This window comes from Schistocerca americana, chromosome 8, assembly GCF_021461395.2.
Source record: "Schistocerca americana isolate TAMUIC-IGC-003095 chromosome 8, iqSchAmer2.1, whole genome shotgun sequence".
Lineage (NCBI taxonomy): Eukaryota > Metazoa > Arthropoda > Insecta > Orthoptera > Acrididae > Schistocerca > Schistocerca americana.
In genome coordinates, this window is record NC_060126.1 from 267,568,174 (window position 1) to 267,595,999 (window position 27,826).

Below are 27,826 nucleotides of genomic sequence, written 5' to 3' on the forward strand. Positions count from 1 at the left end.
CAAAAATTTATCTGCAAAAGACAAAGCTAAAGTCCAAGTGTGCCACTTGGCTTTAATTTGTCATGAAGTTTCATATAAGCATGTGCTCCACTGTAGAATTAAAAATCTGTTGTGGACCATATCATGAGCTTCACATCAACATCTTCTGCTCTTTCTTGTCACCTTTATCTGTAGGAACACTGTCTATATCCATGCCTGATCATTCTGATGTTCAAGGGGACCACATGTCTATATCCATGCCTGATCATTCTGACGTTCAAGGGGACCATACAGCAATTAAATTTTTATAATTTTTAATATTAAGGTATGTGAAGTTCAGAAATGAAATGTCAATCATCCAAAGCATTTTGCTGCAACTCAAAACTTCTCATGAAAACTGACTTTGAAGTTCTCAGAGAAACTTTTAATTCACTAAAGATAGGATGATTTTCTACAGGCTGTAGGCCCTAATGGATTTCTCCAGGGCAGTTCAATTATCACTTTGGTCTATTTTCTTTTTCTTTTTTCCCCTTCTCTCTCCCATTCAACTCGATTACGTATATCATTCAAATATAAAATTCATCAAATACATAATAATTAAATCATATATAATTCTCATTGTTTATGAACATTGCATGTAAGCTGAGGTGGGAAACGTGATACTAAGCAGAGCACCTCTTTACAGAGAGTTAATGGTACTTTTCGCCTTAATTTTTACATATTTTGTAGTATACACATTACTATTAGCTGAAGATGTTGACGACAGTTGACAAAACATAGGTCCTATGCTACTAGCCCAATGCTTACACTAGTAGAATTACCTGTACAGTGGGACACTGCTACTTGGGAACAAAAGTTTTTGAGGAATTCTACAGCGGTTGAAAGGAATATGGCGTCTTTTGGAAGGGATGGATGTGGCTGCAGTAGCATTGCAGCATTCATTGCCAAAGCAGCAGATAGTGTTTTGTGGTTGTTGCATGTGAAAATCTTTTAGTATGACATAAGAAAATAATATTGTAATGTCCTTGCCTAGTCCTTCAAAGACACAAGGTGATCTTGAAAATTTATCATAGAGTGCAGTTTCAAGATTATGCTTGTGTATTATGAGCACATCCTCACAGAAAGTAATCTTGTTGAACCAGCACTATCGGCAGAAATTCTTGAAGAAGAAATGCTAGTTGTTCCATTATACTACTCCACTTTACACCAAAAAAAAAGTAACACATGGAGAGTTAATTATGTTTTCAGAAAAGTGCTAATTAGATATAACGTAATTGGATAGGTAAAAAATCTACCGTATTTACTCGAATTTAAGCCGCACTCGAATCTAAGCCAGACCTGAAAAATGAGATTCAAAAATCGAGGGAAAAAAAAATTTCCCGAATCTAAGCTGCACCAGAAATCTGAGACTCGAAATTCAAGGGGAGAGAAAAGTTTTAGGCCGCACCTCCAAATCAAAACAAAGTTGGTCCATTGTAATGTGAGACACAATTTAGGTCAAATGAATGACGATACAGCTATAGTAGTTTGGTTCGAGTCGTAAGCTTAGCAGTTAAGCTTTACCAGGTAGCCATTGCTATGCATCAGGCGCTGCATCCGTATTTATACGGGTACCCTTACTTTTTCACGTGCTTCATCTGGTTTGAATTGATTGCTTATTTTTCTTTGATCTGATAAGTGCCGTTCTCTTTGTTATAGGGGTTCACATTACTCTAAGCTGAAAATGCATTACTGTACTGTCATGCATTGTTTGTCGCATTCTGATAATGAGTGTTTACGACCTGTCGCCGTTCGCGGCATGGCTTGCTTTTGTGCGCGCTACCGCCGCTTACAATTTTAAAAAAAAAAAAAAAAAAAAAAGAAAGAGAGGAATCGTGTCATTAGCGAAACAATGGCGTGAGACTGCTATTTGTTGTTACTTGCACTGCCGCTTTCTTTAATAATGATCAACAAGAACCAAATAATAGACTGCGTATGATAGAAGATGTTCTGAACGAAAGTTTACCGAAAATTTTTCTCCGTTTGAAAATCTTTGCAGACGCCTCTTTAGTGCATTACATTCTGCACAGAAATTAGAGTCATCTTAGATTTAAAAATCTAATCAATTGCCGTGCTTCATTCCTGACTGTATCACTATTCGGCATAAGAATAATATGAATATAAACATGACATGATATGTATATTCTTCCGCGTTTGCTGTTGTCTCACTCTAGTTTCGTAGTTTATTAGGCAGACAGGATTTAAATGAGATAGCAGCAAACACGAAAGAATACATGGCAAAATGTTTATATTCGTTATTATTATTATGGTGAAGAGAATACTGCATGTGATTCACAATTTATAAAAGTTCCTGTTAGCAACCATCTCTTCTCACAGGTAGGAAAAAATTCAGAACACAGAGTTGGCCATTTTGACAAACATCCCAAACAGTCTTGCCAGTCAGATTTTCGTAGTGCATTGAAATGCTGCTACATTCGAAGGTGAACAATACGGAATTTGTATTTACTTCGTTGCATGATGTATGAAAATGCAGTGGTCGAAACTCGGGGCGGAGAAAAAAAGCTTGTCTTCCACCTTTTTTTAAATTTATTTACTGACGTAAAGGTTTTGGTGCCAGTATTTATCTTTGTGCCTGCGAAGCGCTACATATATTCAATGACAGAAGTTAGTTGTGGCAGCACCTACCAACATTTTTCAGAACTTCCGCTTTGCACTCGATTCTAAGCCGCAAGCGGTTTTTTGGATTACAAAAACCGGAAAAAAAGTGCGGCTTAGATTCGAGTAAATACAGTACTCACCAAGTCTCAGTAGAACACACACATAAAAGGAGGCTATAATTGGGCAAGCTTTCGGAGTCAGTGGCTCTTTCTTCAAGCAGAAGGCCGGCCGAGGTGGCCGAACAGTTCTAGGCGCTACAGTCTGGAGCCGCGCGAACGTTACGGTCGCAGGTTCGAATCCTGCCTCGGGCATGGATGTGTGTGATGTCCTTAGGTTAGTTACGTTTAAGTAGTTCTAAGTTCTAGGGGACTGATGACCATAGATGTTGCCATTTGAACGCAGTGATTACTGCACCATAGTGCTACCAATAGAGACATTGGCACACACAAAAATTGTCATACCTCCAGTGAATTAAAAGGTACTCACGAGTCCATCAAAGTCCATTTTCTCCAGAATTTTTTAGAATTACATTAAACTGCTTTGTTAGATTGATGTTCTGAATTTCACATATAAATATAAAAGATTGCAAAAATTCAGTTGCTGTGTGGTCCCTCTGTCAGTTTTCCAATAGTTTCCCTTAGTCGCTTCATGTGGATGTTGGTAATTACTGAAACAAGACCCATGGCTATGATCTCACTCTAACGACCTTGATGATACGATATTTAACTCCTAATCAAACTTCCCTTTGTGCTCCTTTGAGACAAGAATGTGTCACAAGGAGCTGCGTGTGGAAAATTAGAGCATGCACTAGAAGTCAAAGTTGATTTCTCTTGCAATAACTGCAGTTGTATGTCTGCTGTGTTGAGGCTGTCCTGCTGTGTTGAGGGTGTCCATTGTTACAAGAAGAAGATGGAATAGTGATATATTGGTACTACAGAGCCCTATTGTTTATATGCATTTGAGGTGAGTTGCCTTTCTTGTAGCCTATCTAAGCAGAAAAGTACAATTTTCCTGCCATGTCTTTGGCTGAATTCTTGAAGCACTACACTTGTGGATCTGAAGATAACATATTTTGACCCATTGCATACGTTATCTGAATAAAAAGAGAAAAAAATAACAAGTGACCCAGATGGTGTTTTATTTTCATTGTTTTATCTTTTGCAAAGTGTCATTGCATTTCTCTCTAATGATCAAAGAAAGATTAGATTGTCGCGCACTACATATCAACTTCTCTGGCATTTTAATATTGTCTGTTATAATTGCTTGTAATTGTTTCCATTCTTTCCAAAGACAGAATATTTCAAAGCTCAAAACTTGTTCACTTTCATTGATTTCCTACATTTTTCAGTTTTTTTTGTGAAGCAGGGGCTATATTAAATTTGTTACATTACAGTTGGTTGACTTAATTATTTGCTTCAGTTGTTGTGGCATTCATTTTAAGTTGCATCTCAGTAAGAGATATTACCTTGTTCTTAGCTTGTTATGGGATTTGTGAGAAGAAAACTTAGTGCATAATTACTTTGCAAATTGAGCCTTCTTCTCCACAGTCTGTTTGATTCAAATAATTGAACATGGCCCAATTTTTGCTTCCTTCTCATTCCTTATACTAGAATGAAGGCCATGTATGTAAGACGGTAGACTTGACTTCACTCATACTGTCCATCTTTTCAACAATATCCTACATAGTTGTTCTTTGTTTCAGTGACAGTCGCTATGACCGAATACAGTACGAGTGCATCAGGTGCTTAAAGGCAATAATGAACAATACTGTAGGCCTGAAACAAGTGTTCACCCACAAAGAAGCCTTGGCAATCATAGCTCGATCACTAGATCCTCGAAAACCAAATGTAATGCTGGAAGCTGTGAAGTTACTTGCGGCAGTGTGCCTGGTACCTCCAAATGGGCACGACAAGGTCATTGAGGCCATTACAATGAGAGGAGAACTTGAAGGAAATGGTAGATTCCAACCCATCATCCAGAGTATGGCTGCCCCCAACAACGAGCAGCTCAAGGTGGGTGTTGTTGTTCTGTAATGTAACAGAAAAATGCTGTTACCTAATTAATTATGTTCCAACTTTTGATATTTTCCATGAGATAATTCATGTCACTAAAATTTAACATATTTTTGTGTTGAACTAATGAGTTTCATGTGTGTTTCTATATTGTGGAATCAAAGTAAAGAATTATGAGTTGTCATCTAAGGACTTTCATGTTATTTCTGTACTACAATATATTTTAATTTGCACATTGGGGAGGAGGTGACTGATGGCCATCTGGCCACCCCTATACCACTTAACATTGCCAAATTCTTCAACTAACATGCTGTCCCCTTCAAGATCTGATAACAGTGAGAGTTGGCGTATACAGAATGCGTTGTCTGTGGCCAGTTGGTCACGCATTGAAATATTGATGCCTGACTTAATAAGATCTTCAGGCCAGAATTTGTGTACCAATAGCAATTTCTACACCATCCCCTACAATTGGTTCCATAAAACATTTTTTTACTGCTGATTTTACTAACTGTAGTTAATCATCTTGCTGTGGTGAGATAGAAGTACTTGTTACAGTTTGTGTCCATGTTTGGAAATTAAACTTTTTTTTTTTTAATTCTGCAAAGCACAAAAGAAAAACATTCTGTTTCCCAGTAGGTGGAATTTTTAAAAACAAAATTTATATGTAACTGTTGCCCGAAAACTCTGCATTACTTTCTACTACTCTACATTAAAGTTTCATGCATTCTTTTGTGAAGCTAAATTTAATCTCCCAGTCTTGTTGTGCATCTTCTTTTGTGAATTCATTCTTATCACCTTTGTGTCATCACAGGAGGTGCTTTAAGTCCACAATATTGACTAAATGCCTGTTGAACCACAGCACTAATTTATCTGTGATTGTAACTGATGGCTGCATGGGTATTTGCAGACATTACAGTCATATTCTTTTCAAACAGCAACAACATACACGTTCCATTAGAGGCAAACAAATGACAGTATTGAAACTTCATGCTTCCTATCTTGAAAGTAGTTGTAAGGCCATACATTTATGTCCGGTGTTTGTTGAAATATGGCCATCTAAAATCATCTTATAATCTGTAATCCTCCTTTATTTCATACTCAGAATTAAATATAGTTTTGAAAACAAGCCATTAGGCAATCTGACGACTTACCTTAACTGTTTCGTCAGAAGGAAAGTGTGGTTTGGTGAAATTGATATACAATGTAAGAAGACTGAAATAGTCACCCAGTCACATCACAGATGTACCGGAACACACATTTCTAATACAATACTGTGTATTGTAAGTATCTATTTACTTTGTTCTCATTCATGAGGAAGTTACCTGGTGGCCCCACTAACACAGAATTCCAAACAGTGTTTACTTGAAATATTTATAGAACTTGTGTGCTTTTAGAGGTGGTCAGCCATGTCATCTGAATGTGTGGTCAGAGTAAAGCAGAGAATGTCCAGTTTAGTGGGAGATAAATAATTATAACTAAAGAAGTATTATATAATGTGAGAAAGAGTAATGCGGAAGTTACATGGGAGGTCTTAGGCCAGTCACTTAATTTGTCGACTACTTGTTAGAGACAGAAAAGGTCAAATGGATTACTTTAACTGCTATAACGTTGGCTTTTATTTTAATTAATTTTGTTTCTTGTGAACCAAAGTTTCTTGCTCTAAAACAAGCAGAGTAGCTTGTACACAGTCAACTGATAAGAAAATTCCAATATAAGAGTAAAATATAAACATTACATTTACTTCATAAAATTTGTAGCTAAACCAGAATTCAAGTGTTGTATATACTTAATTATTGCACTAGGCTTTTCATCAACTGTTCACCAATATATTTCTTAAGAGATGAGGCCCCAGAATATGATAAGCTATTTTTGATAAAAATATGTAACAGGAAAACTGGGTTCTAGGAAAATATCAAATTCAGATTAATGTATTGTTAATTTAAGAAGGAATATGAAAGGTAAATTAAATATCCAGAGACATAGATATCCCAGAAGGGTTAGAACGAGCAAGGTAGTAAAGGTGCTAGAATAAGAGAGACTTGTCTTAGTTGTGCTATGGTTTATGTAGAATTCAGAAGCACTTTTATTTTTCTCGTCACACTTTGGTTGATGATCTTTATGTGCACATTAAAGGCTAGCTTTATGGAGCTTATGTTTTATTCAGAGTACTAAAAGTTGTTAAATTTGGTGTATTTGCCACTAATAACTTTGAAACTAATTTACTAACGTGTCTTTTGTTTTGATTTGCATTTGACTGATTATTTTCTCATTTATATATTTTTGTCATTGCATTTATTTTTTTCTTGCAGGTTGCTTGTCTTCAGTTGATCAATGCCATTCTTTCACAAGCGGAAGACCTAGAGTTCAGGCTACACCTTCGAAATGAAATAATGAGATCTGGTTTTCTTGATATTTTGGAGGTAAGTAACTTTGGGCAGAAATACTATACCACTGAGTTTTTCAGTGGCAGTCATTTTGTATTATTTTTCAAAAGTATTTATAGTGAATTTTGTATTGCTATAACAATGAAGACCTTTTTCTGTTCCCATTACTGTAGAGTCTACCTTCGGAAGATGGAGAATTGGGAATTCAGGTTAAAGTATTCAATGAACATAAGGAAGATGACTACGCAGACTTTGTTCAGAGATTTGACAATGTCAGAATGGAAATGGATGATATAAATGACTGCTTTGAAGTTGTCAAGAACCTTGTTATGGACACACCAGCAGAGCCTTTCCTCCTGTCAATTCTACAGCACTTACTGTTTATACGAGATGACACGTTAATTAGGTGAGTTTTTGTTGAGGAAACATTATAATGTAGACAAAACAGCTGTTGCACTGATAGTGAAAGTACTACAGAGGATCTTTAATAAAACGTGTTATGACAGTGTGATGTACGCTTATTAAATATATACTGAAGCTAAAACTAGAACAACTAATAATCACTTGACATTAAGTCACATTTATTAATGTAATTCTGGAGAGTTAATTAATGACAGTTTGAACAAATGGTCATCTGATATTAGACAAAGTTTCTATGAACTGGATGACTGAGACAGATAAGTGTTAAATAGCAGTTAGTTTTTACCAGTAAACCTCAGATTCTTTAAAGAATCAAACTCCCATGTGTAAAACAGCTGCAAACATTTGATTACTTTACAAATAAGTTTGTGTTATCTATTGACTTTAAGCACATAAGTGAGAAAAAGTTTAGGAAAGGTTTGAAATTATGCATAAAATTTGTTGGAAGTAGCCCAGTGCTCTCATTAAAATCTTGGTAATTTGTGCTCCATTTTAAGCAAAAGAAAGTTTTTCACACATCTCAATGTTTATAACATAATATGTCCTGGACTGTTTGCCAAGCAGCCAGGACAGGTGCGATGACTCCATTATTGGACCAGAACGTGTCCTAACCATCACTAAGGCAATAGTTAAATTTAAATTACAAAATCAGATCAGAAGGTAGCATGTAGAATATTGGCCTATGATCCAAAAACAAAATCTTGGCAAGCTAGTGATGCCAATGCTGTAATCCTGGACTTCAACAGGAAACAGACTTGACTCATGGTAGGGATAGTGACAGGCCAACGGAACTTCAAGAAACACTGACACACAATGGGTAAAGAGAAAGAAGGTGCTAGGTGTAGTTTGTGTGGAGAGGGTAATGAAACTGCACAACACCTTCCAGTGCAAAACAAAAGGCAGAGTATTCATGTCATCAAATCTTGAAGAAATTTTAAAGAACTAGTAAAGTGCTTCGTTCTTCTCTTTAAAGGTATTGGTTGGCTTTACTATGAGGGGATGCTGAAAAGTAATGCCTGTGAATTTTTATGTGAAAGCTCTTAAGCATTTTTACATAAAACAAACATTATTAACATTCTACATCTTTATTCTTCATGTCTGCTATTAGCAGTCCTCTGCTGCCAAACGACTCTGAATTGTAGCATGTAACATGGAAGTGTGTAATGTAACGGTGTAGAGTGTGAGAAACAGCATGCTATAATCAAATTTTAATTCTAAGAGTTTGTCCACACATGAATCGCCCTCACCTTCAGTATGACAGTGCCAGATAATGCAAGAGCGCTGCAACATCTGCAACTGTCGGATGTCTTGGATTCACTGTCATTGATCATCCTTCAAACAGGTCTGACTTGGGGCCCATGTGACTTTCATTTTTACCAAAGATTAAAGAAGACTTTCAAGGCCTTCACTTTGATAGTGATGAAGCAGTGCAAACAGAGGTGAGATAGTGGCTCCATCAACAAAGACAAATGTTCTATAGTGACGTTATCAACAAACTGTTCTCTCTTTGGAAGAAATTTGTTCCTTGTCAGGGTAACGATGTTGAAAAATAAATATGTAAACATGAAGAATAAAGATGCAGACTGTTAATAACAACTGTTTTATTAAAAAGCTTAAAAGAGTTTTCACATAAATTTGGTAACTTTATTTTTCAGCAAGCCATCGAAGAATCATTGGGGGGGGGGGGGGGGGGGGTAAACCTCACAATAAATTTGTTCCAGTGCGGACAATTGTGGGCTGAGGCCACTGTTGTTTTTATCTCCCTGTTCAAATCAAATCAATGTACCATGCAATGATACAATTTTCCTTATATTGTAATGTTAAATGTGATTTTCATCAATTCAGTGTTTCATATTCTAGACAATAAAAGTGTAGGATATTGAACTAGCAGTACCTCATATATTGTGCAAACATGGATTATGTGCTGCGTACTGTAGTGGTCTTAAAGTATGTCAAGATAATACCATTGCAATGTGAGTTTATATTACTACAGGTGTCATGCATATGAAATTTAATCACACATAAACTGAAAAAATAATCAATGATTGTACTGGTCTCAACCATTCCAACTTGAAATTGCTTTGAATGACTGACAAATTTTGAAAAAAAGCTGGGTTGGACACTGTAGATATGAAAAAACAAAAATTCCATAAATTCAGTTATATCATGTTCACATTGAGAGTATTAAATTCATCTTGTGTAGTAATTCACTGCCTGTAATTAGGCAAATGTTCAATTATTTCCACATAGATTTAGTGTTTATCCAGTGTTACCATTCTTTTATCCAACCTTCAAGTCACTAAAATGCAGTTTCACAATTTCAGGCCAGCTTACTATAAACTTATTGAAGAATGTGTGTCCCAGATAGTACTTCACAAAGGTGGATGTGATCCAGACTTCCATGCAACAAAGAGGTTTCAAATTGACGTGTCCCCACTAATTGACCATCTGGTTGGTAAGAAACCTCATTTCTTTATTTCTGTCTTACTTGACCAGGTTGTAATCTTAGATATAAAGTCTCAGATCCCATTACCAGTGAATATTCATATTCACATTTTCATGTGCATACAATACATAATACTTCAGTGATTAATTTTTTCCTATTTCATTTCTGTCAATACCAGAGAAATCTCAGCAAGAAGTTGAAAGTAGGGTTGAAGAGCTGAAGACTAGACTGGAAGAGGCATTGGCTCAAAAGCAGGAAGCAGAAGCAAAGCTCAAATACACCGAAGAAAAAATATCAGAACTAGAAGCAAAACTTCAGTCAGGAGGTGGAGGAAAGGTATCATAGCTACTTTGGTTTCTTTGAACATGGAATGAACTGAACTTAATGTTGCTTTAGCACTCACTCACTTAAATGCAACTGAACAAAATTTCTCAAGAATTGAGTTCTGTAACATGTCTTTGCATTATTTGGATGATAGTACAGATTATACAAACTGATCTTTAGTAAAGGAAGTAGCAGGTTCTTCAATAAAATTCTTCAGGGTATCAGACCGCATCGTCATAATTTAAAATGCGCCAACGTTTCGGCCAGCGTTGCAGCTAGCCTTCATCAGGGCCTTACGTCAGTTAACGTAAGGCCCTGATGAAGGCTAGCCGCAACGCTGGCTGAAACGTTGGCGCATTTTAAATTATGACGATGCGGTCTGATACCCTGAAGAATTTTATTGAAGAAGACAACGGCCGCGGAAGCCGAAGTAGCAGGTTGGTTATGTACAGTACTCCACTGTCCCATGGTCCTGTCAGATTTGCCATCAATGGACTCTTTATGTCATGGCAAAACTAAAGGAATCCAGACATATGGGTCCATTACTGATGTTCAGAAGGCAATGACCGACTGTTTGAAAGACAGCCCAGCAGGAGTCCCACTGTATGTGTTCTAAAGACTTATTCACAAAAGGAATTATTTTGCAGCAGAACGAGTAAAAGTTTTTACCTGCAGTAAAATAGAAATGTACCCATGAACTTTAATGTGTTATACATACGTAATGTATTTCAAAAATACTACATGGTTGTATCTTATCAGACTTGTCCATCAGAGCGGACATCACTGTTTTTGATACAGTGGCCCTAAATACCAATATTTCAAGAGAGGTGCCAACATAAGTCACAATTTGGTACTGAAATAATTCAATGGCAAAAGTTGAAAATTTGTGCTGGTCTGGAACTCGAACTTGTTTTCCTACTTTATGCAAGCAGTCGTCTTAACCACTTCAGTTATCAGAACATGATTTATATCTTACCCAAATTGTCAGCTTATCGCACGCTACAAAGTACTGGTGGCTTATGTCAGTACCTCCTTTGAAACCTGTCAAAAATAGGTTTAGTGTTCTGCACACATGTAATCAGTAACAAACACATAGGATTTGCAGTAATGAATCACATTTTATTATGAAATTTTCAAATGTAGCAGTAAAGTACAGTTACTGTTTTGCATGAGTATTACATAATGTTGTAATGTTTGGACTGAATGATTTTCCTCTATTTCCAGGCTGGTGGTCCCCCTCCTCCACCACCAATGATGGGCATGGGACCACCACCTCCACCTATGCCAGGAATGGGAGCACCACCGCCACCCCCAATGCCTGGAGGGTTAGGGCCACCACCTCCACCAATGCCTGGTTCGGGTCCCCCTCCTCCACCTCCTCTGCCTGGCATGGGAGGACCCCCTCCACCTCCGATGCCAGGTATGGGAGGACCTCCACCACCACCTATGCCAGGCATGGGGCCACCCCCACCACCACCACCCGGTGGCTTCGCAATTCCTGCCGCACCCAGGCCTGATGTCCTCCCACATGGCCTCAAACCAAAGAAGAAGTGGGAAGTTAGCGGGCCACTAAAGAGGGCAAACTGGAAAGCGGTAAGGCATTATAAGAGGAAAGAGCTATTTGTCCTTTATATCATTACTTAACAGAACATTTGGTGTAGATTTGTCTTAGTTGTACATCTTGTGACTTAGAATTGCCTGCTTAACTATTGATACTATTTTATTATTCAGCACAGTCACATCAATTTCAAAATGAAATCATTGGTTTTGGTTGCCAACGGCCTCCTCAGATCATAAGACTGATGTGCTTCTTTCCCAACCCTGCAGAAATCACATTGTCAGTGTGGTCCTGCTTAGTTTTATTAAGATTACAATTTGTGATTTCTTCTTGTTATTGTTCCTTCAGATTGTCTCATTTATTGTGTCAAATGAAACCCCTGGTCACTAGGGAAATATTGATATCATCTTGTATTTCTATGTGCTGCAAACCACTGTACGGTGTGTGTGGGGCAGAGGGTACTTCATACTAACATTAGTGATTTTCTGTTCTATTGCATTCATGTTCTGAAGGATGTAAAAATGACTGTCTACATGCCTCAGTGAACAGTCTGATAATGCTGCTTATCCTGCCTGATGAATTCTTTATCTATATTGAGAACAGAAGGTGTCCTATTAAGCATTCTTGCAGCACACGTGAGGTTACTTTCATTTCTATTGAATATTCACTGTCTAGTATATCATACAGGCTTCTTTTAGCCAAATATCCATCAAGCCAATCATTAATGTTTGTAAATACTACATATAATTGTATCTTGTATAGTAGTCAGGTATGTGATACACTTCTGAAATCTAGGAAGACAAGCTGAGCTGCATCTACTGTTGATTGTGTATGAATATAGCAAGTTTTGTTTCAAACAAGTGGTGTGTTATGTTAGTGGACTGTTACTATCACGTTACCAGTTTATTTTTATTTTACTGACATCACTTTTTCTATTTCAGTGAAAGTTGAAAGTCTGCACCCATATGTCTAATTTCTTCATTGTGAAAACAAATTGCTGGTCAGTCACATGAAAGTTATGTGACATCTTGTTGTAGGTCCATTGAAGAAGTTTGAAAATGCTTGCTTTAGTATTGTTTGAATTCTATAAAGTTGTTCTTAAATTGAGTATAAAATTCTGTGGCTACTTCTTTGTGTTATTAGGTCGATGTGAGAGAAAACATTATTGGTAATTTATAACTGATATAAAAAAATCTAATAAGGATTTAATTAAAATCAATGAAAATAATAAAAATTATATTAGAAATAAAATAAAAATGATGAAAATTATATAGAAAATCAATAAAAATAAAAATTAATCAATTGTATAATACTTACAATATATTTACTGTGGTTTATAATTGGCAAGGAGCTGTACCTGCGTGGAGATAGGGGAATAATTTAACAAGAACAAAGAGTGGGTAAAAAAATTCAACAAATGAAAACACATACAAATAGGTACCTAAGTGAAATAAGACAGGAAATTTTCTTTTAAAAGTGTCATGCCTAAATCCCTAGCACCATTTAATTTGTCTGCTCCTATCTCGATAGTCTGAAGAAAGACTTCACTTGTTGCTTGTTTATTCTTTCATATTCTGTGGTCTATCAATATCTTATTTGCTCACTTTTTTCTTTAGGTGTTAATTGCAGCAGGAAATATTTTTTGTCTGGCTGTACTTGTCATCTGTACATTATTTTACGAATGCCTTTCTTTTTATTAAAATTTACAAAATATATGTGAGCCATTTATGAACAGAAATAAATAAAATAAAATAAAAAGTGTAGGAAAAGATAGATTGCTACTTACTGTGAAGATATCATACTAAATTGCAGACAGGCAAAAGATGCTTACAAATAAGCTTTTGACCACAGCCTTCGTCGGAGAAAGAGAAACACATACCATTCATTCACCCAAGCAAGCATTCCTCATGCACACGACTGCCAACTCCAGCGGCTTCGGCCAGAACGCAACTATCGTGTGGGATGGTAACAGCAATCTGGAGGAGAAGGGGAAAGGATAGCAGCATATGGGTGGGGGTAAAGAGGAGCACTGTCCAGCAAAGTGTGCGAAGACTAGAATGCCAACAGGTGCAGCATCAGGAAGTTGTGGGGCAGGGATGTTGGGAAAATGGAGTGAAAAAGCAGAGGAACCAGGGCAAGAAGGCTGGCATATTTGCAGTGGGTGTCAAACAGAAAGTGTAGGAGACGGGAATGGGGAGGAGGTGATAGGACAGAGGGGGTACAAACTATTGGGTGTTGGCGTGGGAGCAGTATGTTGCTGTTTGTTGAGGTAAAGATAATGATGGGAGCAGAGAATGTATTGTAAGGGTAACTCCCATCTGTGCAGTTCAGAAAAGCTGATGGTGGAGGGATGATCCAGATGTCTCGGGTAGTGAGGCCGCCATTGACTCAAGGATGTTATGTTCAGCTGCATGTTGTGCCACAGGGTGGTCTACTTCGCTCTTGGCCACAGTTTGGCAGTGGCCGTTCACCCTGGTGGACAGCTGGTTGGTAGTTCTACCAAAAGTAAAAGCTGTCCTGTGATTGCAACAGAGCTGGTAAATGACATGGTTGCTTTCACAGGTGGCCTGGTCCGTGATGGGATAAAATAAATCTGTGATAGGACTGGAATAGGAAATGCTGGGTTGGTGGATTGGGCAGGTTTTGCTCCTGGGCCTTCCATAGGGTTGTGGCAAGGGTTGGGAATGGCAAAGGATGGACTAGGATGTTGTGGAGGTTGGGTGGGTCACGGAACTCTGCTTTAGGAGGGATGGGAAGGATCTTAGATAGGATGTCTCTCATTTCAGGGCATGGTGATAGGTAATCAAAGCACCGGCAAAGGCTGGTTCTTGGGGGTGGCGGGGGGATTGGGGGTGTGAGGGGAAATGGCAAGGGAGATCTGTTTGCAGATTAGATCTGAGGAATAGTGCCTGTCTATGAAACCTTTAGAATACTGGGAAAGGGAGCTCTTGTTACTGCAGGTATGCCATCTCCATGTAGCCAGGCTGTATGGCAGGGATTTTTTTGGTGTGAAAGGGATGACAATTGTCAAAATGCATGCATGTGCTGTTGGTGATTGGTGGGTTTAATGTGGACAGACATGTGGATGGACCCATCAGAGAGGAGGATGTCAACTTCTAGGTAGGTGGCATGCTGATTTGAGGAGGACCAGATGAACAGAGGAGAGAGAAGGTCATTGTAATAAAACTAAGCTGCTGAACTTTTTAAAATAAATACAATGCCTTGTACAAATGAAAGGTACTATTTATGAATAGAATGTTTTTGAAAAGATTTGTGTGTTACTTATGTAGCTTTGCTGTAATATATCACATTTGTACAACATGTGAGAAAAGGACTGGTCAGAAGAGAACACAACACCACACTTGTTTGATTAACAATGCAGTGGCTTTTATGAGAGAGCTCTGGCACTGCTTGTATGCACGGTGGAATAAGTACCCCATTTTGAACCCTCATGTCTCTGAATGATTTGGAAGACACTGCAGGCACTACTACCATAGTTCAGGGATGGGCAATCTTTTGGCTCAGGGGCCACATTTTGGAACCAAAATTACCTGTGTGTGGTCTGTGGGCTGGTATTTCCCCACACCTTCTGTTGTTACTCAGACCTGACTATGTAGTAGTTTTTGAGATGGTGCTCTGATGCTGCCAATTGCAGTTTCAGTGACATGGGTAGTACTGTTTTGTTTAAATTTGTGGAAATAAAGTGACAAACAGGAAGGCATTGTAATAACAGTGGAATAGCTTCTTCTTAATTAACCATGATCTAGAGGAGTAGCAAAATGGTACTGCGTAAAAATTTAGTAGCATCCAGTATGAAACACACTATTTGTGCAATAGATAAGACTCATAATAGTAGTAGTAGTAGTAGTATTTGAATAGTTACATTAAATATTGCCCATCGCTTAACTGAACTAATACTAGGCAGAAAAAAAGAAAGTTAGAGCTTGGTATTTCTGACATTTTTCCACTTAATATTTTTCTTATTTTATTTATGTAGTCTACTCCTCCCCATGCGCAGCATTTTTGCCTGTGAAGGTGTTAACTTTAATTTTCTCTAACCTTTGCATAGATGTCTTATTCTTCTTCTCTTTTTTTCTATATTCTTTCCCTCTTCCAACTCTAGGTGCCATCATTCTGTGACACAAAACAAATTGGAATTTTTTAAATATAGTCTAGTATGAACTTCCTGAAACTTAAATAAAATAATGTATATATGTTTCCAAATGTTGTTTGTTTTATATAGTGGCTTGTTAAATCATATGGTGTTTAACTATGATTACAGATTATTCCACAAAAAATGTCTGAAAAGGCATTCTGGGTGAAAGTACATGAAGAGAAATTAGCATCACCTGACATACTGAATGGACTAGCTGAGAAATTTTCCTCAAAGCCTGTTGCTAAGAAGGCAGATGATGCTGTTGACAAGTAAGTTAGTAAATTACATCTCAAAATGCTCTTGTAAACTTCCATGGTAAGATTTATCTCTTATGTGTATTTCAAATTAAAATTTCAGTATTTCTTATTTCTTTTTCTATTAGAGAGAAGTACCTGTAATCTTCATTTTTCTCTACTGATTAGGATCTGTGTGTTACAATTCACAAAAAACACATATTGTACAATGAATTTCATTTCTGGTAAGTGAATTCTCTGCTGTATGTGAATTCATATTCGTCACTGATGAGTACAACTGATGGTCTGTTGCAATAATAATTGACATTTTCTATCATGGGATAAGTAATGTTTCCAGTACAGTCACTTGAATAGTTGCATTAATTTCATTCCACCGAGTTATTGATCAGCATTTACAAATTATTCTATCAGGCATTGTCTCTGCAATAATGATATTCTTTCTTAGCCTTGATGCCCCTCTATCACAAAAATTGAAAATTGTAAAAATAGCTTACATCTGATTTGATAAACTGAAAATCAAAGCTGGCTTTCACAATTTATAAGTCCAGTGTGAAATATAGTGAAAATACGTATGGAGTATTGTTTTGACAATAGTTAATTTACGCAGATGCTTTTCAAGTGTGCTAAACACTTACAGTCTACAAACAGCTTCTTGGCAGGGTTTTAATACTGTGGATTTATATGTTGTTAGTGTTGTTTTTTGTAATGTTGTGAAGATTAATTTTCAACAGCCAAATTATCAATTCATGTAATTGACTAAACATAAATGATTCAGTATGTAGGACTCCTTTTTAAGTTTCAACAAGGGCAGGTTGTAAAAAAAATGTTGTTAGTAGGGACAAATGGAAATTTTATGAGCCTCAATTTCATAATATCCCACTGGTCGCTTAGTGTCAAAAGATGAATTATAGATAAGAATTATGTGCACATCTTGTGTCAAAGTGCTGTTAGAGTACAAATACTGCTCCTAGACACATAAACACTGCATTCCAAGACACGTATTCACAGATTTTTTGTGATCATATATATGAACTTTCATTGGCCCACTCTCTCACTCACTCACTCACACACTTACTTAAATATTCTCAAGCATATCTTCTCCTGCATTACAAGGACTGCACTGTACCATAAATGCCACGTACTCTGCAAGCTACACTTGTTGAAGCTTGCTATGCATCTTAGTAATGCATGACAGAATAATTATATCACAAATTGTGCAGTTATTGTAAATAATCCTGTCACATATTGTGCAGCTGTTCTTCGAAAGTTTTCTTATTTGTGGCAGGGTGATATGTTAGGAATCCCAGACAGGTAATAAGTATAAAAGGATTAGCTGCACGAGTATCTGGTAAGCTACTTATTTAATTTAGAATCTGTGCCTCTCCTTAATAGAATTAATCTGGACTTTGATTTTGCCACTATAAATGCTAATTAATTAAAGTTTTTCATAAATATTCTTTACAGATAAATTGTGAAATTAAACTATGAAAACTGTTGGTGAAATAAGGCATAGCAAGTGATCTGTCTCTCTCTCTGTCTGTCTCTCTCTCTCTCTCTCTCTCTCTCTCTCTCTCTCTCTCTCTCTCTCTCTCTCTCTCTCTTCCTCCCAACATTTCACGTGTTATTAGAAATGTAATTGTTCAGAAATAAATAAAAAGAGAAACACTTCTTGGGGTTACCACCTATTTCTCGTGGACATGATGTTAATGATTTTGTGCACAGTATAAAAGATAGGAAAGTCACCCATGAATTAATTTTAAAAAGTGCTTAAAGAGTAATTTATGCTGCATGGAAAATTCTAGTTAGTTATAAAATGAATATTTTATGGAACCTTGTTGTGTTGTTTTAAAATCATGCTTCAGACCATTATGTAATTTGTCAGAATAAATTAGTGTATATTTTCCAAATGTTTACATTGTCATTGAATCTCGCTGTTAATAATCTTGTAGAATGTCTTTATCATTTAACACAGATTAACCACGGAACCTGCTGTATTAGTGTGTACTACCTAAATTTCTTACTGATGTGTTAGGGATGATATTGTAGTACTTGGATTAAAGTTACATACAAAGCTAGCAAAATGTTCTTTTTTTGTTATTTGAGGCTCTTCTGTGTCGACAGGGGTGGTACAATGAAAAAAGTAAAGGACCTCAAGGTGTTGGATGGCAAAGTTGCTCAGAACATTTCCATCCTACTTGGTGGCTCACTGAAGCACTTGAGTTACGAGGAGGTGAAGAAATGCATACTTCGGTGTGATGAAACAGTACTGACTGACAGTGTTGTGGAGCAACTTATTGCATATTTACCACCACCTGACCAGCTGAAGAAACTAGAGGAATACCGCTCGCAATATTCAGACCTGACGGAAGCAGAGCAGTTTGCTGTTACGGTAAAACTTGTTACAGGTTTAGTAATGTTACCTTCTAAGGCATGTTTTCATTGCTTTCACATATGACTCTGAGTTACAAGCAGCGTTCTTCTCATTTAAAAAAAAAAGAAAATCCTTTTAGGTGCGCATGCTCCCACCCACCCACCCAAATCACACACACACACACACACACACACACACACATACACACACACACACACACACAGCCTTCTTCTCTTACTCAGCGAAAGAAAAACTGTAAGTTTATGGAAGCTATTGTGGGCATCACATTCAGCTTTTGGTAGACTTGCTGATACCTTGTAAAAAGAATTATTGCTAAGAAAAGATTTTCTGTTTTTGTGGATTAATTTTTTTGCCTTTCTGTTGTATGTCCCACAAAATGTCATTAGTGTTAGTGTGTTTTATTTGAATCATGAAATGTAAGGGAATGACAAAACTAATAATAAAACAATGTACAAACTCAAATAATTGCGCAAGATGATAACTTGGAAACAACTTTTCTCCTAATTTTTTGTGAATATTTGAAACAGCCAATTACCTACTTCAGTATTTCCTGTTGTTGCTATGATGATATCACTAATATTGATTTCAGATATTTACACTGCACGTTTGTCACAGGGTATTTTCTCAGTATGTAGGCCAGTGTGTATGATTTGATTTCATACGTTTTTCCAGCATAATAAGTGTTGAAAATCTCCTCATATTTGATGCCAGATCCTGAAATCAGCATGATTCAATATTTGAGCAATCCATCTGTCTGCTGAAAACTGTGGAACTCTGCAGTTGCAGCAGCATTCTCCTAAGGATGTCAGGTAGTTGTATCACTGAAATATTGAATCATGTTGATTTCAGGATCTGGCGGTAAATCCAAGGAGACTTTCAATAATGTGTATGAAATTTCAACTGTCTGAAACTGGCTTGCTTTCAAGGGTCATTCACTGCTAACAGACAAAGACTGTATCCAGAGGTGAGATTGTGCTGACTATTGGTGGATTGTTAGGGTTCACTGAGCCCCTTTTGGTTGTTATGTACAAGAGCTTTGATGTAACACCACCACTCTTATATTAAATAACGTCACCTTTTGGCTCAGCCGTAGTGAGAGCTAACTTGGTTACCTGACTAGATACAGGCACACTCTAGTTAAAGGTAGTGGGTGTTGATTCTTTACAGTACAAGCATGATTGTGGTTCTGGAAAATGTTTTTATGGACATATGACAATGTTAACATCAATCAGTGTGAAGGAAAAAGGTGCAACAGTGCCAATGCAGAACATTTTACAGTGTGAAACTTCCTGACAAATTAAAACTGTACTACCTGACAAAACTGTGTGCTGGAGTGAGAGTCAAACTTTGGATCTTTGTCTTTTACATGCAAGTGCTCTATGTACCTAACTATCCAAACATGATTTGAAATCCATCCAGCTTTACTTCTGCCAGTACCTCATCTCATACATTTAAAACTTCATGGAAGTTCTCCTATGAAACTTGCAGGGCTAGCACTCCTGGAAGAAAAGATACTGTGGAGACATGGCTTAGCCACAGTCAGAGAAGATATTCCAGAGAGATTTTTTCACTCTGCAGTGGAGTGTGCCCTGATATGAAACTTCCTGGAGATGCAAACTCTGTGCCAGACAACAAGACCACATAGACATTTTGCAAAAATTGAAGTGTGCCATCAAGTCTAAATACCCAGGACTGTTCATTGATGGCATCATTCTGTTGCAGGATAATGCTTGCCCACATGTTACCAGGGTTGTCTAGACTATGCTGCGGAAGTTTCACTGGGAAGCCCATACATGTCCTCTATACAGTACCACTCTCTCTCCATGCAATTTCTGTATTTTTGGAGTCCTAAAGAAAGACATTCATGGCCATTGATTTGCTTTGGATGATGTTTACAATCATAGATCCATCAACAACTGCAAGCATTTTTTCATGAAAGAATTGAATGTATTGTTGTACAATGGGATAAATGTATTAACTGTTATGGTTATTATTTTTGAAATAATAAACAGTCAGCTTAATTTTTATTCCATGTTTCATTTTCATTTGAGTGGACAAAAATAAAACTCTTTATTTTTTTTTCTTGGGAAACTATTCAAATGTGCTCCCCCCCCCCCTCCCTCCCTCCCTCTCTCTCTCTCTCTCTCTCTCTCTCTCTCTCTCTCTCTCTCTCTCTCTGCCAGGAGCGAGCTTCTATGCCACTACCGTGTTCTTGTCATCATCCATTTCACTTCAGGTGACTCAATAAAACTATTTATTCTACCCTGATATGCATATGAATCGTTGTATCTTTAAATGAAGACACAGGAAAGTAATTAACTTAATTATCACACTCCATGCAGTTACTGTACACTTCTTGGACAAATCAGACTTTCATTTCCTCAAAACTAGTGTGGTGACACAGGAAAAGCAACAGGCTTCCCAGACCGGGAATTCTTCTCTTAAAAATTATTCTTCCCTCTGTGAGTGGTGAATTAAGCTATATGAGTCATTAGTGATATTGCCATAAATCGCTGTGTGGATTCATGCCACGAATACTCAAAAGAAAACTTGGAAATTTATGCATATGATATCTGTGCTATGAGCATAACTTGTTGTGTGTGTATATTTTCATCATTAGCATGAAATGTGCATGGATTAAGTATGGATGTATTCTCACATAGAATCTTGGACAGTATTGCCGTTAAGACAGCAGCATTGGCAACAGGAACTGCAACTTCACACTAAAGGCATGTTTGTCAAGCACACAAAAAACTGCAGACTTTGCTGAACTGGCCACCTTTACAGAATGTGCTTCTATTTACAGATCCACAGAATCTTCTATTAAATTCCATTCCATGAATAAGTCAGTCCCAGAAATTGCAATTATTAAATCATAAATAATTTCAGTTGGCTGGAATTGAACCAGGGACCTACACATCACTAGCCAGTAACTGCAACCACTTTAGTATGTCCGATGATGAACAGCACACAGCATTTCTGTCCCCCTCACAGAACAATAACCAACTGTTTCAAAGCTTACTAAAACTTCTTGGATCTGGAAGAGGATCTAATTAGTGGTCTTTGATTGTTATTGAAGACTGATCCTTGTGTTCTGGTCATGCTGTCACATTCTCAAAGCCACTGGTATATTCAAATGAAATTACTTCCATGAGGCATCAAAATTGTTGAGCAGATCTTGGTGTCTCTTGTGTTGGAGGGCTCTATCATCAGTCGACACTACAGGCCTATTGTTGTTGTTGTTGTTGTTGTGGTCTTCAGTCCTGAGACTGGTTTGATGCAGTCTCCGTGCTATTCTATCCTGTGCAAGCTTCTTCATCTCCCAGTATGTACTGCAGCCTACATCCTTCTGAATCTGCTTAGTGTATTCATCTCTTGGTCTCCCTCTACGATTTTTACCCTCCACGCTGCCCTCCAATACTAAATTGGTGATCCCTTGATGCCTCATGACGTGTCCTACTAACCTATCCCTTCTTCTTGTCAAGTTGTGCCACAAACTCCTCTTCTCCCCAATACCTCCTCATTAGTTATGTGATCTACCCATCTAATCTTCAGCATTCTTCTGTAGCACCACATTTCAAAAGCTTCTATTCTCTTCTTGTCCAAACTGTTTATCGTCCATATTTCACTTCCATACATGGCTACACTCCATACGAATACTTTCAGAAACGACTTCCTGACACTTAAATCTATACTCGATGTTAACAAAGTTTTCTTCTTCAGAAACGCTTTCCTTGCCATTGCCAGTCTATTATAAGTTACCATACAAGCACTAGGATGTTTTCTCTGCACTTTTGTAGGATCATCATTATTGACTCCATAGGTAACATCTGACAACAGACACAGAATTTGGTGTAGACCAAAGTGGTGCTTTAATAATTTTCCACAATCCTTATCATCAAAGTCCAAGGCATGTATGGGTACAAGCTGTCTTACTTCTTCAGTTCTGGTGGTGAGCTATTAGGTTTAACCTGCCAGAACATTCTCCAGTTGAAACTGAAACAGAGTATTTGTTGTTTTAGCCTCTCAACCATTAATCAGGAAAAATGCTGTGAAACCTGTGCTGTATTGCTTTGCTGTGTTGTATTGTAATGCCTTAACAGGCACTGTTGTATACAAGTCTCTTGGTTAACATCAGTGTACATAGAGAGCATATCTGTCAATGTCATATTAAAATGTAAGAGGCCACTGATTTACAGGTGGCAGGCAGTTCTCATCCTTGGGAATGATACTGCACTGTGAAATTGCTTCTGACACCAGTCTTAACTTTGTCGTGATAGAGATCTTTATATTATGGCATACGGTAGTCCATGATTGAAAATTATGTCTTCTACAGGAAATCTGATGACATCCTGAGCTTTAACAGTTGGTACAGCCTTGATGACAGTTTAGCCAATGAGATAGTCAGTGTACATTATTATCCATCATTCCCATTGGTCGACTAGGGAAACCTTCCACATATGCAGACTTCCATGTGGCAAAATGGAATAACTTAAGGAACTGATACCAGATTTCTTGGGGGGATAACTATAGCATATCTTTCTGTCGTTGGCATTGCTTCATTGCCTTACTAATGTCTGACAGATCTATGGATATCTGGCCAATTTTACCTGCTTCCAATTCCATCATAGGTCTTTGCAAATCCCAGATGACCCGACATTGTAGCATCATAAAAATACACAGGCACTGCAATATTGCGTACTTCAATTTGTCTGGCAGTAAATGAAATGTGTTGATAAGCAATTATTTCCATTCCACTGGGTTGAAATTTCCATCTACTAGTCAGAATTCTCCTGTGGCAGCTTCTTTCTTCTCTAAGGGCTCTTGTTGTTGCGGTCTTCAGTCCAGAGACTGGTTTGATTTAGCTCTCCATGCTACTCTATCCTGTGCAAACTTTTTCATCTCTCTGAGTAACTACTGCAACCTACATCCTTCCAAATCTGCTTAGTGTACTCATCTCTTGGTCTACTTCTACGTCTTTTACCCCCACGATTCCCTCCAATACTAAATTGGTGATCTCTTGGTGCCTCAGAACGTGTCCTACCAACCGGTCCCTTCTTTTAATTAGGTTGTGCCACAATTTCCTCTTCTCCTCAATTGTATTCAGTACCTCCTCATCAGTTACGTGACTTACCCATCTAATCTTCAGCATTGTTCTGTAGCACTGGCATTTTGAAAGCTGCTATTCAGACGAAGATGATTGAGACACCTGAAAATGATGGAGACACATTCCGTGGAAACGTTGCTACGAGACGACTATGCTACTCGACTGACAACCCATGAAGACTTCATATATGAAATTCACCAAGAAAGCCTGCACTCGCATAAAACTTCAATGTTTTTATTTCTTCTCCATGGATTTTAATTCCTACTCCAAATTTTTCTTTTGTTTTCTTTACTGCTTGCTCAATATACAGATTGAATAACATCGGTGATAGACTACAACCCCGTCTCACTCCTTTCTCAATCACTGCTTCCCTTTCAACCCCTCGATTCTTATAACTGCCATCTGGTTTCTGTACAAATTGTAAATAGCCTTTCGCTCCCTGTATTTTATCCCTGACACCTTCAGAATTTTAAAGAGAGTATTCCAGTCAACATTGCCAAGAGCTTTCTCCAAGTCTACAAATGCTAGAAATGTAGGTTTGTCTTCCCTTAAGGATACAGGGTACTTTTCTGGCTCAATATTATGTAAAAATTAACATCTATTTGTTTCAGGCACTGTTTATAATGTATATGTTTTACAGATTTTTTTTTTATATATAAAAACAAAGATGAGGTGACTTACCGAGCAAAAGCGCTGGCAGGTCGATAGACACACAAACAAACACAAACATACACACAAAATTCAAGCTTTCGCAACAAACTGTTGCCTCATCAGGAAAGAGGGAAGGAGAGGGGAAGACGAAAGGAAGTGGGTTTTAAGGGAGAGGGTAAGGAGTCATTCCAATCCCGGGAGCGGAAAGACTTACCTTAGGGGGAAAAAAGGACAGGTATACACTCGCACACACGCACATATCCATCCACACATACAGACACAAGCTTGTGTCTGCTTGTGTCTGTATGTGTGGATGGATATGTGCGTGTGTGCGAGTGTATACCTGTCCTTTTTTCCCCCTAAGGTAAGTCTTTCCGCTCCCGGGATTGGAATGACTCCTTACACTCTCCCTTAAAACCCACTTCCTTTCGTCTTCCCCTCTCCTTCCCTCTTTCCTGATGAGGCAACAGTTTGTTGCGAAAGCTTGAATTTTGTGTGTATGTTTGTGTTTGTTTGTGTGTCTATCGACCTGCCAGCGCTTTTGTTCGGTAAGTCACCTCATCTTTGTTTTTATATATAATTTTTCCCACGTGGAATGTTTCCTTCCATTATACAGATTTTTTTTTTTGGTTGATATCAGGTAATGCAGCACACTTTAGAAACAAATTAGAAGTATTCTGAATATTTAAAAAAATTACAGACACATTATATCTATAATTTAGTTGATTCTGCAATAAAGCTTAGGTCTACTACATAAGTATGGACTATCGCAAGTTATAGAAAAAAAATTAGAGCAATGCTTTATAAACTTTAGGAAATATTTGTACCTGAATTCTGAAAAATGCAACTTGCAGGAAATTGAAAATGAAGATATGAGTCCAATTTAACTGTGCCTTAGCATATTCCTGAAGCATAGTCTTCATTCTGCAGCATTTCTTCATCTTCAAGCTTCCTCTTGGCATTTCTTTTAGCACTTCTTGCTTCTTTCATAACTTCAAGAGTGAATCTTTCATCTTCATGCACCCATTGTCTGTCATAGGCAAGCAATTGATCTTCCATAATACAGCAACATTTTATGCCTAAATTTCTCAGGACTTCCAACCTTCCTATCGCTACATCACTGAAACAAACCACTGCATCTAGTACACCAACTTTTAATGTGTTTAGTCCTACAAAAACATTCTTGGGTAATCTTTCACATATGCAATGGTTGAAGCTTTCATTTGTATTCTGAGTGCCCCCATGAAGACATTTCCTAAGCAGAACAGGGTCACTCAGGTCTCTAAAAATTGGTTTAATTTCATTCATAACAGGGTCAGGAAGAGAATGCCTATGATGGTATATTTGACCACTTTCTTTTGCTTTTTGGTAACCACACCAAGAATCTGCTTCTTTAGGACAAAGTCCATGAACAGGATGGTCATCTGTGGACAACTTATGAAAGTAGGTGGCCCATACAGCTTTTCTCATTGCTGTAACATCATTCAGATATGCAGTTTGTCTAATGGCCAGTGCATAATAACTCTGAAGGAGGTCTATTTCAGTTTCTGTCAATCTGCCTTGACCAGACAGAGATTTTCCATCAGATAGCAACCCTTTTTTTTTTTTTTTTTTTTTTTTCTCTCTTCGTAGCTTCCTCAATCTAGCACCCATTCTCTTTTGCACATGTCCACAACTCTCCAGTTTTGTTACTGAGTTATCACCATAAACATTGAACTCATTAATTTTATTGAAAACTTTAGAGTCCCCATCACCCAGGTACTTCGTATATCTAATCTTATAAATGGGCACCAACCTCTGAAATATTTTTAAAGCTCCATCACACTCCATACCTCCACTGTACCAAAATAATTCTTAGAACACTGTTGTTCAATATGTCCTTCAGTATTACCATGGCAGGTGTGGCAGTACTTAGATAAGCACTCAACATCAACTACTTTTCCATTCTCTAGAGAAGTAGCACTTACAACACCATTCAAGGAACGATGTCCTCAATGTTGCCATGTCCCATCAAGTGCAACAGCAATGTCCCTGGTTCCACTAATATTTACAGTTTCTTCTACTGCATGTTTCATAGATGCTTTAGACATAACCATCAAGCACCTAAAAGTATTTTTATGTAATTGCTGAACCTACTGGGTGGAGGAGGAAGATCCATCAACTCACAAAATGTTTGAGCAGCCTTTTTTCAGTTTCCTATTGCACCCATTGCATACACTAACTTCAGATTCATATCGTATGGATTATGCCCAGTGATCGAAGTCATATTCAAGGTAGATTTATTGCAGGATCTAAACAGAACTACTAATTTTGACACTAAACCCTTCCTGCTACTTTGTTGTTCAGTTATTTCAAGGCAACCTACACCATCACATTGTTTACATTTCGCCACTTCCTTTATCAAAGAAGATAAGATGCCCATGTCAACAACAACAAATCCACTACAAGCAGTGTCATTGTTTACACAAAAATTTGAATCATCAGGATCGTGAACTGGTTACCACAGAATTTCCTTTTATTTGCGTGATATAGTTCATATTTATTGCACACTAAAGGATATGTACTTCCACAATTATATGTAGCACTTGGGCAACAGACATTCAGCAACATGTGAACAAACTGCTTCAGCGAAACAAAAGGAAATACTAGCAAAGATAATCATTTACAGACACTAGAAACCTGCACTGTTGCAAACATATACAATGTATCATAAGTATAATAGCTGGAAACGGAAAGTCCACAGTTCTTTTCAAAATAATGCTGGTTTCTATAACAGAAATAAAGGGGGTGTGGTGGCATACATGACTGTAACTTTAAATATGTGTAATTTTTCATTTGAAACCCTATAATGTATGTACCATTGTAATCAGGAAAGACTATAGAATTTAATAAAGTCATTAAAAAAATTCAATTTTCCACAATTTGTAAGTACCCTGTATCCTTAATCTATCTTCCAAGTTAAGTTTTAGTGTCAGTACTGCCTCGCATGTTCCAGCACTTATACAGAATCCAAATTGATCTTCCCCAAGTTTGGCTTCTACCAGTTTTTGCATTCGTCTGTAAAGAATTTGTGTTAGTATTTTGCTGCCATGACTTATTAAGCTAATAGTTCAGTAATTTACACACCTGTTGACCCTTGCTTTCTTTGGGATTGGAATTATTATATTCTTCTTGAAGTTTGGTGGTATTTCACGTGTCTCATACATCTTGCTCACCAGATGGTAGAGTTTTGTCAAGGCTATCAGTAGCTCTAATGGAATGTTGTTTATTTTTGGGGCCTTTTATTGACTTAGGTCTTTCAGTACTCTGTCAAATTCTTCACGCAGTATCAAATCTCCCATCTCATCTTCATCCATGTCCTCTTACATTTCTGTAATATTGCCCTAAAATACATTGCTCTTGTGTAGACCCTCTATATACTCCTTCCATTTTTCTGCTTTCCCGTCCTAGCTTAGGACAGGTTTTCCATCTGAGCTTTTGATATT

General features: G+C 37.5%; 1 protein-coding gene across 4 annotated transcripts in view; it reads left to right on the forward strand.

Moving 5' to 3' along the window:
- LOC124625797 (protein diaphanous) overlaps window positions 1-27,826 on the forward strand; it is a 370,389-nt gene that overhangs the window by 297,379 nt on the left and 45,184 nt on the right. For all 4 annotated transcript variants that reach the window (XM_047149249.1, XM_047149252.1, XM_047149250.1 and 1 more), the window contains exons 5-12: window positions 4,340-4,649; window positions 6,959-7,069; window positions 7,207-7,439; window positions 9,778-9,908; window positions 10,078-10,235; window positions 11,448-11,816; window positions 16,064-16,206; window positions 18,313-18,580. In XM_047149249.1, coding sequence (XP_047005205.1) covers window positions 4,340-4,649; window positions 6,959-7,069; window positions 7,207-7,439; window positions 9,778-9,908; window positions 10,078-10,235; window positions 11,448-11,816; window positions 16,064-16,206; window positions 18,313-18,580 — 1,723 coding nt within the window. The remainder of the gene's footprint in view (window positions 1-4,339; window positions 4,650-6,958; window positions 7,070-7,206; window positions 7,440-9,777; window positions 9,909-10,077; window positions 10,236-11,447; window positions 11,817-16,063; window positions 16,207-18,312; window positions 18,581-27,826) is intronic.